General features: G+C 41.3%; 1 protein-coding gene across 1 annotated transcript in view; it reads left to right on the top strand.

The window, feature by feature from the left end:
* The window catches only part of DPYD (dihydropyrimidine dehydrogenase), a 3,651,715-nt gene that overhangs the window by 3,109,719 nt on the left and 527,879 nt on the right, over positions 1-14,117 (top strand). Inside the window, exon 19 of the mRNA XM_069641531.1 lies at positions 262-404. Within this exon, the coding sequence (XP_069497632.1) occupies positions 262-404 (143 nt within the window). The remainder of the gene's footprint in view (positions 1-261; positions 405-14,117) is intronic.

Genomic DNA, 14,117 nt, shown 5'->3' with positions numbered 1-14,117 from the left:
TTATTGGGGTTTTAGGAGCCCATGTTGCCTTTCCTCTTTTTTCATTGTTCTTTGTTTGTTTACAGCACCTGTTTGCCTCTGGGCCTAGGGAGCTTTATAAATGTTAAAATAAATAAATAAACAAGCAATTTTTTTGCATGGTAATCATTTTGTTCCACAATCTCCCTCATCATTTCTGATATAAAAGCACTTACCTATTGCGTATAATAAACACCCTTGTTCCATGCCAAAATGTCATTAAACCTCATGTATTTCTTCTAGGAAATGCAATCCGCCCCATTGCTTTGAGGGCAGTGTCAGTGATAGCTAAAGAACTTCCCGGGTTCCCCATTTTAGCAACTGGTGGGATCGACTCGGCTGAGAGTGGACTGCAGTTTCTTCATGCAGGAGCTTCTGTTCTGCAGGTCTGATTTATGTTTTACTCTATGAATACTTAGTTGCATTTGTTTTGTTGTAATATTTAACAATGCAGTACTTTCTTAATCTGTAATTCATTTCACACTTTGGAGGGTCTTTAAAAGCTATTTGTCTTCATGAAATTCAGTTCTCCTTTTCCTAAGGGATATTTATGTGTCTGGATGTCTCATCTGACTAGTGGACATGGTTCAATAATTAACTTGTCACCTTTTGAAATATCAATCTGGACTTCTGGTGAATTCTCTAAAAATATTGTTGTAATGTGTAGATGGGGCTTTGGGAATGAAATCCAAAAGGAAAAGGTCAAGCAATATCATATTCGAGACAATGGGCCTCATTACAAGTTTGGTGGTATTTCGGCTGTAAACCTGCCGAAATACCACCAAACGGATTTACTGTTACCACCACTTGATCTGGCGAAATGACCATGGATTACAAGTGGCAGTATGGCAATGTTAGTCCCCATTTATGGAGTCTGTAGGACTCCATGGGGATGTTGGTGGAATGGCCGCATTTTGGCAGCAAGATGGCAGAATTACTGCAAGCATTTTGCCTGAGAGTTTTTCCTCCACCCCACTGCCAAAACTATATTTGGGCTGTGTTGTAATGCAGCAGTAACTCTATTAGCCCCACATTACCGCCGTCTTCAGCCACACTGCCTTCCATTCTCCTGAACCAAAAAAAGAACCAAAGTAAATTCCAATTTCAACACCAGATTCAACAACCTTGGCCAAAATACTATCTACACACTGCCTAGCCAACATGACCTTTCATCAAAGGTACACTTGTAAATGCAAGGTCAATAACAGCCCACACACTAGACATTGCAGACCTTATTGTTGCTAACCAATTAGATTTCCTTGCCATTACTGAAACCTGGCTGCATGCTGCATCAGGCACTAACTTGTCATTAGCATTAACCGACAACTACACCACAATAAGATTAGACAGAGAAACCTCCCGAACTGGAGGTATTGCCTTCATTGAAAGAACTAAACTGGGACTCAGAGCACTCCCACAACTCTCTTTTTCTCCTCTGGAGACCTCCTCACAGTCAAACTGCTACTCTCACCTTCATGCACCATAACCTTACACCTCATATACCAGCCACCCGGTCCTATCTCGTCCTTTGAAGAAGATATCATTTCCGTACTCTCTTCCAACACAAAACCCAATTCACAGATCATAATACTAGGAGACTTCAACCTAGGTCTCAATGATATCAATGACAGCAACACCTTAACCTTAGCTAATACCATCACAGAACCGGGTTTCACACACTGCATCAACTTCCCTCCCCATAACAAAGGAAGGACACTAGATTGGCTTGCTGACCTTAATTGTGATACCACAATTACTGCTAATGAAAAATGTGCCTGGACCGACCATCACATAATCTCATTTACCCTACCAGCCAAACGTCAAGACACGCTGAACCTTATAGCCCCCCACTACTCTGACCAGAAATAAGCATAACATAACGGTGGATAGTTTACTGCCTCTATTCCACACCTTAATTCCTGGTTTACCCCAAATCTTAAAGCCTTACGCAATGAGAAAAGAAGTGTAGAAACCCTTGGAAGACTAACCCGATGGATGTTAATAAGGAAAAACTGGTCCTAATATCTAAAAAAAATAAGAATGAGATACTTCAAACCAAAAAAGACACATTCAATGACAGGATCAACAAAGCAAACTCTAACATCAGAGAACTATTCATTATCCTAAAAGAGTTAGAGTCACCTATTCCACAAACAGAAATGTGCATCAAGGACAAGAGTTGGTGTTCTAATATTCAAACTGTGCTAGCCAACAAAAGCTCATTGTTACAAAAAAAAAAAAGAATAAAAAACTCAATCTAGCCAAGGACTTGCCCGTACCAAAATATCATACAACTTCTTTGAAATCCTGCAACCGTTTCAAATTTGCCCCTGTTTCCATCAAGGAAGTAACAGAAATAATATCTACTCTAAAACCATCAAAATGCCATGGTGACCCATGCCCTGCTCCAATTATCAAAGAGGTGACCAGAGAACTAGCACCTTTCATCACCAAACTCTTCATTCGACTCATGCTCTGTCTGTCTGTAAAAAACCTAATCTAGATCCTAACATACCAACTAATTACAGACTCATAACCACTGTCCCCTTCCTTCTTAAAATACTAGATAGGGCAGCTTACCTACAGATACAGGCTTATCTGGAAACTAACAATCTCCTTGGTCTGCGACAATCCGGTTTCAGGCCTAAACACGGAACAGAATCCACCTTAATTGACCTAAAAAAATCAAATGGTCAACATAAATGACAATTGGAAACTGGCTCTCTTCCTCCTTTTAGATCTCTCGACCGCATTCGACTTAGTTGATCACAAGGTCCTATGCAACCATCTATCCTCAGCTGCACACTTTTCCACTGAAGGCGTGGCCTGGATTCAATCATTCCTGGATAATCATACTATAAGAGTCTTTTCACCTAATGCCTCAGCCAAACCCATACCCATCACATGTGGAGTTCCACAAGGGTTGTGTGTTCCACCGACGATGTGTAATATTTTCACCAAGCCCCTCTTTGACGATCTCGATAATCTGGGTGTACCTACACCAACTATGCAGATGACACTCAGATTCCCATTCCAATCACTAGTGATTACGAAACTGACTCTACCCTCCTTAATAAAATATATCTGATTATCCAGGCATTGCTGGCCACCCATGGACTGACTGAACGACGAGAAAACTGAGCTTCTCCTCCTCTGCTCAACAGCAAGACTAAACGACCTCAGTAATAAGTTTAATTCATTCAATATTGATGGCAACAATATTAAAGTTTCTGAAGAGGCGAAAACCTTGGGATTCTACCTTGACTCAGCTCTAAACCTAAAGAGACAGGTCAATGCCACAGCATCAGCCACAGCATACACTTGAAAACTAATTAACACCTGCAGTCAGCTGTACCACACTGGCTCGAGCTCTAATTTTATCAAAATTAGACTACTGTAACGCCTTATATCTAGGCTCCTGTAAGTACAATCTAACCAAACTACAAACCCTGCAGAATAATGCGTTAAGAACAGTGTTCAATATTCCCAGATCCCAGCAAATCTCAGCTGTCAGACGCAGTACTAACTGGCTTGCAGCGAAAGATAGAATTCATTTCAAAACTCAAACCCTCACACACAAATGTCTAACCAGCTCTGCCCCTAAATATCTATCTGACAAATTTACCCAAAAAACCTCAGAATGCCCCACGTGAACTGTACACTCACACTGCCTGAATGTACCCAGATGCATATTGCAAAATGCAGGCGGAAGTAGCTTTCCAGTGATGGTCTCTAAGTTATGGAACTGATTACCTGTTGACCTAAGAGCAGAACATTCCTACTATGTATGTATACATCATATATCAGATCAACTCCTATGTATATATCTGTATGTAACATATATAATTACTTGTAATCAGTTTGTAAATACCTTTGACTGTTTTGTTACTTTTCTGTATGTAATTGATCTGTATGTAACCTATGCAACCGTGTAACCTATGTTACTGTGTAACGTGCCCAGATACCTCCGGGTTGGGTGTGCTATACAAAAAAACAAACAAACACTGCCCAACTTGTAATATGAGCCCATAGTGTATTCTTTCATCAACACTAATTGATATCAAAACATAATAATGAATTAGTGAGTCACTGCTGCATGAATAGGATAGTGCATAGGCAGCGATCGTGGTTCAAGGCTTTCATTCCTTTCAAGTAAGGAAAAATGCATTGACATTTAAAAACAGCAAGCAATTATACGCTGATGCCTTTTTCTCTAAATGCCAATGAAGATAGTAATGGGTGACAACAGCTTGGACAAATATTCTAATGCATATTGCCGCAACGCCTGGGCAAGTACAGTATACTGAACGCCAAAAAAAACGGAATTTGCAGGGTTTTTGCAGTTGAATCAACTTCTCAACGTCTACATTTAATTCACATGCACTCACTCGGTGCAACAATTGATCTACTCAAATGGAGAACATAATGTTAATAGCTAGATTCGATACTACACTTAATTTATGGCATCCATTAGAAGAACATTAAGATTTGTTCTTAAATTTTCCAACCAAGATGGCACCCGCAAATAGCTAATCAAAGACCACACTTGCTGATTTTTAAATGCCAAGTGTGTTATTTTCTCTTCACAAATTGTGCATGCCTAAAACTACACAAAGTGTTCTGCCCTTGATAAAGACAACATCCTATAACAAAAGATGTAATTGTCGAAACTAGTTGATCAGCATTGTGAAGATGTGGCCACATTTTATAACATAATGGTATTCCGTCTCACTGTTGACTCTTTTTTTTCTTTGGGGATCTGTGCTTGTTCAGACATTTTCGGTTTGATATTCATATATTTCAGTTCCATTTTTATATTTAATTTCATGTAGTCTTTTCATGATTGTATACATTTTGTCACAATTAATTTTCCATCATTAATTTTTCATGTATACATTTCAAATAATATGTCTAATTGTATTACTAAAGTAGATGTATTTGCTTACTCTGCCCCTTTCTCCGTTTCTTTAATGAGGTGATATGCCCCGAGGTGGTGGGCCAACTGCCCAAGTTAAGGGTCCAAGCGAAGCAGGGGTCCCTTAACGAGGGTGGAGGGCTATAACCCACATGGTGGGCACTTCCTCCGAGGGACTTATCGGCATTAGCACTGGTGTAGTATGCTACACTGATGCTAAATGTTTTAAGTGTTTTATCTCTGTGAACGGTGTCCTGTTCTCAGAGAGAAAATACTATACCAACATGGCCACCAGGGAATTGGAAGGCGGATTCCATATGCAGCCCCTCTTCCATTTCCATGGTGGCCACGCATGAAAATGAGCTGCAGTGGCTGAACCCTGCTGCCGCAATCAGGTAAGTGGGATGGGGAGGGAGATGGGACCCAAAAAAAAAACAGGTTGACGGGGGAAGATGGTGGGCGGGGTGCCAGCCATCAGGCAGCTTGGACCACGGGTGTTCACTGGTAGTGTTAGCCCGCATTGCTAGCCACCTGATTGGCAGGCTCCCCCACCCAGGTTGCTAATGAAATTGATGAACGTTGACAAGGTCTTTCATACACTTTTTCTCATTAATTTGAATAATGAGTGATTCCAATATTTAAAAAAAATTATTAATTCATCCCACAAGAAATGTCTTTTTCTTTTTTTCAGGTCATGCCTTTTGCTCCGATGTAGGTCGATCAAGGGGTTGTCTTATTTCTATATTTGTTTGGTCCGTGGAATGTCTGACATGATTGATTGTGCATATCGCCTATGAAATCTCATAGCTTGACAAATGTTTATTTAATAAGGATGAGAAACTCAGTTGTTGCTACCCATGGTCACATCTGCAACCTGCACACAGATGGTCAGTCACATCAAACATAGCATACCGGTTGAACATAATGAAGGAACCAATAACATTATAATCTGCAATGTGACAGATGTCGTCCAAAGCTGAATTGATCAAGGGTTCTGTTCCAAGGAAGGGAGTGAAGCCAGCTTTATTATCATTGTGAAGGTGTTTGTGTTTAAAATAGGATTCAAGTTGTACTGTGCGGCTTAGGTTTCTGAAATGTTTACCAAAAACTGAAGGTCAAGGAGTGATTCTTAGATTACTTGGGATTGAACAGCTGAGAAGGGAAGTCACATTGGCCTGTTTAATAAAAGGCAGAGGCGGGCTCTATTGGCTGCAGATGAATTAAGTAAGAGAAGAACTTGGTAGTGTGAAGAGAGTGCAGCAACTTTTAGATGTAACGGAGTGAACTTGATTTGGATGCAGAGATAGGAGTTCTGGTATATAGTTTTTGTATATTTGGCGAAATGAGAGAGGTGGAATCAAATAAACAGGAAACATGATTGGTGGTAAGAAGAGGAAGGGATATAATCCAACTTTTAGGTGGCAATGTTAATATGGATGAAAGGTTTTCATTAATGAAGGGGGGTTACTCAGAGTGATGCCAGTGAGGGGAGGAGTGAGAGGCGCAGGGAAGTGAAGAGAGTTTGCAGACATGTTAATAGTTCTTTGTGGTGTTCAAGTAGCTTCAGATTCTTGAAGTGGAGTTGGCTTTCTTTTTTATCCTGAATCCACACTTCATAGATTCTCAAATGGATGATGTAGGTGAGTTTAGCTTCAGGACTGCCATAGTGATGCCAGACTTGGTCAAGTGATCACAATTATTGCTCAGCTTTTAGGTCCTCACCAGAAACACATTTCATGGGTGCTTCATGGAATGATGTTTCTTAATGTTGGCCGTCACATGTGATCAACTGTCGCAGACAGGAGGGAGTTATGTCATTCCCAACAGATCACTGTGGGTGCAGTCAGGGGGGGAATCTGGGTTGGAGTTTGGTAAGAACGTTGACAAGGAATAGAATTACATTTTGTTCCAGGGTCTGGAAGGTATTGGGGTTGGTGAGGCACGTGCAACAGTGGAAGCAGGGAGAGTGATAAAGAATAGAATGCTAAGTGGTAATGTGGCATTTTTCCACAAATAGCTAACTTTGCCTTTGAACAGCATTCAAACCCAAGAAACCACCATTAAATAAATTATACTTACACTTGAGCATGGGCACCTGAAACACACTACATTTAGGACATTTAATATCACGTGTAGCAGACTGACATTCTCAGTACAATTTTTCATTGGGATGTCTAGCTACTGCAGAGAGAGAGAGAGAGAGTGTGTGTGTGTGTGCGTGCGTGCGTGCGTGCGTGCGTGCGTGCGTGTGTGTGTGTGTGTGTGTGTGCACGTGCGCGCGCGTGTGATTCGACTTCAGCATAAGACTGGCTATTCTGGGTCCAGTGATAAAATGCCATTCAAGTGGCAATGGCTTGATGCTTTAATCTTGGTACAGGAATGCAAAGTTTGGTACATCTTGAAAAAGCACTCAAAGCAGTTTGATAACATGAGGAGTGTCAAAGTACCTCTATTGGGTCTTTTGTAGTTACCCAAATGCATTTTCAACACTCACAGCAGATATAATTGGCTCATAATTGCAGAGAAAGCCAAATGCAGCTTTTTATGGTCCTTTGGGTGCTGGAACAACCTGCCCCCCCAACTGTTTCTCTGAGGAAAAGATACGTCTGTCTGCTACCCTCCTAGTCAAGAGGTTTGCCAGAGGCACTTGCAGGTCTTGCCACTTCAGCAGAGGGAATCCTGGGTACCAGGGTCCAGGACCAGTCAGTCAGGCGTTTTCAGAAGCAGGCTGCTTCAAGTGATCTGCTGAAGCAGTTAGGAAGAAGGTCTGCACACTCCTTGAGATTCTTAATGTTCACCACAACGACTAGGGACTTCGAGCAGTTTTTACCCCAACAAAGTTTCAGCAAACTCTTCTTCAAGTTTAAAATATGGTTTCAATTAACTGTGGTCCCAGCCTCTTATATATTGAGTTTGTCATTGTGGATGTGTCTATTCCAAGCCTTCCATAAAGTGTCATTCTGTGCTTTTGTAACAAAGGCATTCCTTGTGATGATAGCTCCCAGAGTGCTGTTTATGCAGGTAGATTGGGGATTTCAGGAAGAAATGATGGCTGCCAATTCTCCTGGTCATCTCACAAGGTACACTATACTCCATCCCGTCTCTAAGTCTGAACATTAGCAATTAATATAGTCCGAATGATGGATGGCCACTGTTAAAGGCAGCCCCGCATTGTTGGAATTGATTTGAATACAGCAGGCCCTGTGAGGAATGCTCATTCACAATGCAGTTGCTGTTGTGTTAGTAAACATGGTCTAGGTAACACATATAAACTGTACATGGAACCTTTTGAAAGTGCAGTCTATTCGGAAGAGCTGAATTTCCGAAACTAAAAACCAGCATCACTTTGCATAGCAAAATTCTAAATGTTGATAATCATAGGATGTATGAATGCATGAATGGTTCTGAGGATTACAGAGTTGCTCGTTTAGCACTGTGTTAGAGGCCTGGTCTGCGACTCTACACAGATGCATGTATATGTAGCATCAATTGTGTTTGTTACATCAGAACATTGTTCAGCCTGTGGAAACACTGAACGCACGGTAAAGCTGATATGACTGGAGCGGTGCAAGATGCAAGGTGCCTCATTCTCTTGGCAAGAATGACAGTCCTAAAACCTCTCTGTAAAAACCAGTTTGAAATGTGGCTTCATTAAACATTATCAAACGTATCTAACATCCCGTACCAGGGACATTTATAGCATACTTTCTTAGCTTTTAAAACAAAATGATATTAGTAATGTATTAAACTAACATATCAGTTCCTTTTATTTGCCAGAGTGCTGCCACCATTACTCTGCACGATTACTCTCAATGTACCATCACATGAGAGAACCTTGTGCAACACACATTGAGTTTAAGGAGGTGTATTAAGTGGCACCAGATGCCTGCAGTGTAAATGTAGCCCTAGTCTATGCAACGAACATTGGAGTGAAATGCATTATAAGAGACAGGCAAGGATCGCCAGTGTAAATGAATGCAGACATGCAGTGAATGGAAAGAATTGCCAGGATCAAATGCCTTATTCATGATGGAAACTGAACGTGGTTGTGGACGCTTCTTGATTGTGAGAAGTGAACAGGCTACATCTGGGCAATCTACCACTTCCATCGTACATCAACAATGGTTTGCAAAAGGACTCCATTGCAATATGCTGGCTGCAACTCGATCAATATAGTGTGCACAGACACACAGGACTAGGATTAGCAAATACTGCAGATAGTGGTTATACTTTGACAACAACATTGACAGCAGATTCTGAAAAGGGGCGTTGTTTCGAAAAAGAAATTGAAAATGAGCATGTCAACTTTTGAAATTGGGGGATTTCAAAATCTGTTAATCTGTTGTTAGTAGTCTAATTCGATGATGTTATTCAAAGCTACAGAGTAGAAATGGGAAAGAGAGAGAAAAAACGAAATACACTCGTCCATGCAAAGGAATGCAATTTTTGTAATGCACAGGCAAGACCACCCCGCTGTCATGGAATGCTATGCCTGTAGAAGCCATGGCCAAACCCGTGGACCAGTGGCATTGCCAACCAAGAACATGAAAGTGAATAAGCAGTCTGACAAACCTTTGCTTGCATTGAGCTTTTAATACAACAAGCACTCTCAATTATTTGAGATGCTCGAATGACATCTCTAAATCCGCCAGATCGTTTTATTTCAACTTCAAGGACAATCTACCTGACAAACACGAGGGCATCCATTTCAATCAAAAAGAACACACGGATTCTGTGCGCACATCTTGGCTCTTATGGAAATACAGTGCAAGCATGCAAGAGACAAGAGAATGGGCCCTAGTTTATGAACACTCCTGTGCTAAACTCTAGTTATTTTGTATTGCCATTATCATCTATGCGAGGTCACAGGTTGGTTGAGGTGAAGCCCAGACATCTTGATATGGTTGGAGAAGTAGTCCTGGCTACCTTGCAAAGGTATGTTCAGAAAAAGTGGTCAGCCACCACTAGGACTATAAGTCCACACTAAAATAAAAATCTACACTGTACCAACCGCAATTAGCGTGGAAATCACTTTTTACAGACATGCCAAGTTAGCCAGGAATTCTCCTCTAACCAAGCATGTAAGAGTCTAATGCAGTGACTTAGGGGTACCTTTCTCAATTGGGGGAACAGTCACCACAGCCGTTTTTCTTCTTTACCAGGCATTCATGGCGTCTGTGGCAAGGGGGTCAGCGGAAAAAGCCCTTCAGTGAAAGGCGAGTTGACTTAATTCTGCAGTGTCCGAGTTGCTCTGGACACATTGAAGGTGCTAGCTGCAGCCGCACACTCGAAAGGGGGAGTCTGTGCCCTGTTGCCAAGTTCTGAGCTCGGGGGAATCATGGACAGGACTTGGGGTATGTTAGATATGAGAGACTGGGGCTGTGTGCAGTTAGGAGGACGAGAGACATGCCACTGCCAAAATCGAGATGCCATTTTCACATGCACCACAGAAATGTAGTGTGCCATGGAAATAGTTGCTATGACATCTTCTCGCTGCCCCCGGAAAGTTGTCCCATGCTAGTTTCACATTGGTAAATACATTGTTGTCCATCTTTTAATACATTTTGCCTTTTTGAAACGTGTTGCCAGTTGTGCATTGCCTCACACCATTACACTACTCATTTCATATTGCTTTCAGAAAACTACCTTGCCACTTTTCCACTGACCCAGGAAAATTGCCCCATGTCAGTTTCAAAGAGCCTAACTTATTTGGTAGGTAAGCTTCAAGACTGCCCTGCCACTTCCTCATTACCACCAGAACAATACTGTGAAAGGTTCCCTTTGTAGTATGGGAATTCACCACCTTTGCTTGTGGTGATGGGGAGAACCAATATGGTAGTACATTTGTTATTGTCATTTTGCGCATCTGCATATCCACATATCCACTGCACCTTGGATGCCCAAGTGCAGAGAAAGGTGAGAAGTTGATTGTATTAATATTTACCTCTGCTTGCATGGATCTGTGCACGAGAAGAACATGTACTCACTGCAATTGATGAACTGTATTAATATTGACTCATTGACGAAAGGTAGAAAGTACGTATAATGAGAAGTCAGCATTTTGTTTTGTTTTTTTGTTTTTTTTGTTTCGATAAGTCAGCATTTTGAGCAAGATCAATTACGTCCACGTTTTGAAATATATATAATTCTCCAGCACTCTTCCCTGCATTCATGTTGGAAGAATTTGTGCCCAATATCCAGACTTGCAGAAGGAAGGGACATTACAGAAGTTGTACGATTTTAACCACCTAACTAAAATATGCCAGTCACATTCATGAATAGGAAACCTGCAAATCGTGTTCTACTTGGAGAATAACTGCACAGTATACACATTTGCAGAGTAGTTATGCCATAGAATTAGACGACACAGTACATTATGTGTCACCATTGAAGTGGAATGGGCATATCAACGCCACTTCCAACGAAAGGTTCCTATATTTCACACAGTTCACGTTTTTTCTTGTCTAATGTGATTTAAAAACGTGCAACAACTCACCAGTACTATCTACTTATCTGCGATTTCGGTGTTGATAAATTGGGTTTTCCACTGTGGCTAACGTTGTCTCTTATTTAGAGAGTGGGACTTTAGCCAGAGAATCCCACGCATTCGTCATAACCTTCATGTTTGCTTTTTTATAGCATAACTTTTAAAATGTGTCCTTGGTTGAATTTCCTGATCCTGCACATGCTGACTGTGAACTTCCCGAAAATCATGGATCAATGTATGATTACCTGGAACCTCTAACTAGTTCTTTAACCCTTAAGCATCCATGATGAAGAATCCAAGTCAGTGTTAACCAATTCCACTTGTGTGACGTTCTTGCAGGTGAACGTCTTCGTTGGGGACATGCACACATAGCAGCGTGAGTTTTACGTACAGCAATTGGGAGTGGCCCTCCAGCTACTTCACTCTAAAATAAAGTGTGCCTTAGAAAACTTCAAACTCTTTTGTAATTATAATATTAAATACACCCACTTGCATCCAGAATTTCACAAATTAACCATATGATTGATGTTGAGGCATTTAATATCTCTGCAGTCAATGTGTTTTTTTCTCCAACCATTTTAATACCATGGGTATGTTTTTCCTTTAACCATCTTTTTTTCTTTTCATTGATCCCAGTCCCTTTAATTATGCATGCTAAAAAATATTATCTTCAGACTTAAAATACATAACCTTGCTTATTTTGCTCAAGAGGAAGGTAGTCTGTCATCAGCTAAAAGGGAACTCCTCATCGGTGCAGTCCTTAAGTGGCGAAAACCCTGCAATGGAAACAAGCCACAGATGATCAATAAGTAGAGGCTCCTGTTTGAAACTGACAGATTTCTATCATGAGTTCTTTCACAGAAGAATTACTGAGGCAAGTTTCTCTCTTGTCTTAGTTGCAGAATGTGGCCAAGGAGGTTCCGCTGACCTCAGTTCAGCTCTCCTTTAGTCTTTTTTGTACCATTCTGAAGATTTTAAAATATGCTTCAAAGACCAAACAACATCAGATGCCTACATATTCGGTGCTTTCATTGAATAAAAACTATGAATGTGCTCCTTAATTGTCAATACAAATGCAGTCTTCTTTTGCTGTATTTGCATCACTTATGCAGTAAAGTTGAGCTGACCCTCAATTTGCTTGATGAGTTCATCTGTGTTACGTGCATGGCTCACTCAGAATTTCATTAGGCAACACTGATGATTGGCTGACTGTCCCATATAGGAATATTTAGAGCTAACTGTGAGACAGACATGCTACCATGAGTAAAATAACAGCACAAAGGTATACGTTTCAACACATTTATTCAGGGGGTTGGAAAAACTCCTATCTATCCTTATAGCTAAGTTGGGAGTAATCTCGACCATCAAATAAAAAGAAAACAGTCCTAGTCAATTTGAGTGAACTTATAAATGGCCTATGCTAACAAAACCTAACCTTGCCCTCTATTTCAGAATACTAAAAGTGTAAAAGGAGATGTAAAAGGAAAAGTAGTGATACTAAATCATATGTCAGAGTGGCATCTCATACTATCCAAGATATCTCCCTCCCCCCACCGCCTTTTAAGCACTGGGTTTTCAGGTGTTTGACAAGGACAAGTGAGCGACACAGTTCCTTGAGCAGGCAACACTTTGGCTGTTGAATGTGTCTTTACGTTTCTCACAGTTCGTGGTTCTCAGTTCACGGTTCACAGTTTATAGTTCAAAGTTCAATGAGGGGCCTTTGGTTTTCCTTAACCGAGTCCGGGTCTCCCCTTTTCTTAATAACTGGACTTCCCTCAGTCTGGCTTGATTCCCTCTTCTTTTCTTGGAGTTCCCTTTCCCAGGCTTCTTGATCACAACTCAGATGTAGGCTTTCCAGGATTTCCTTTCAAACTACAGCCTCTTCTCGCAGTTTCAAAAACAATTCTTCTTTCTCTATTCAACAATGTACTAGCTTCATAATTGTCCTCCTTCGCAATAAGTGCTTCTTGGTTCCTGTATTCCACAACATCAATCGCATACTTTGTTATAACTTCTTTCACTTTCCAACACAGTTCAATTTTTACGCTTGACCCAGTTCAAAGTAACAGAGTTTTGGAAATGGTTTCTTCCTCATATGCAGGACCACTCTGTCACTTTCTATCTTTCAACAGTGGAACAGAGACTTTCAATTATGCACGTCGGATCTCGCAGGACCACTCTGTTCTTTTTAATCACTGAACATGAATTCCAAAGTTCCTCAGTTTTACAAGTGTCTGCAGTCAGACGCGCAATTGGTCACTCACTACTTTTTATCACGTTTACCTGCACATGCTAGTTTCCTATCCTTTCAACTCCCTGGCAGTCAGCAGTTGTTTGCCTCTTTGACCGCTTACTGCAATCATCAATGACCGAGGCCAGGGGCTCTCCCTGTCAGCCTCCGGACCTTCCCAAGGCTACTGCCTTCCCGTGAATGGAGCTCCTTCTGACACATCAAAGCAACATCTTACCAAGCTTTGAGGTGTCGCCTTCTGAACCCTTCTAGTCTTGGGGGGACAAGGCTCCTTAGCCTCACTATCGCCAGCTCTCTGTAGCCCCAGGATAGCCTACTGGCTTTCAGTTCTCCACCGCCTGGTACCTTTTGACTTCTCTCCTGCTGCTACTGTTTCTCGTGTCCAGTCTTGCTCTTCAGCTCTCCTGCTCCACACTGTGCCCCGGTTCCTCTCTTCTTTGGTTTCT

This window comes from Ambystoma mexicanum, chromosome 1q (genome assembly GCF_040938575.1).
Source record: "Ambystoma mexicanum isolate Mex_15411 chromosome 1q, UKY_AmexF1_1, whole genome shotgun sequence".
NCBI lineage: Eukaryota > Metazoa > Chordata > Amphibia > Caudata > Ambystomatidae > Ambystoma > Ambystoma mexicanum.
The sequence above is the reverse complement of the archived record's forward strand: the minus strand, read 5'-3'. Positions and strand labels throughout refer to the sequence as shown.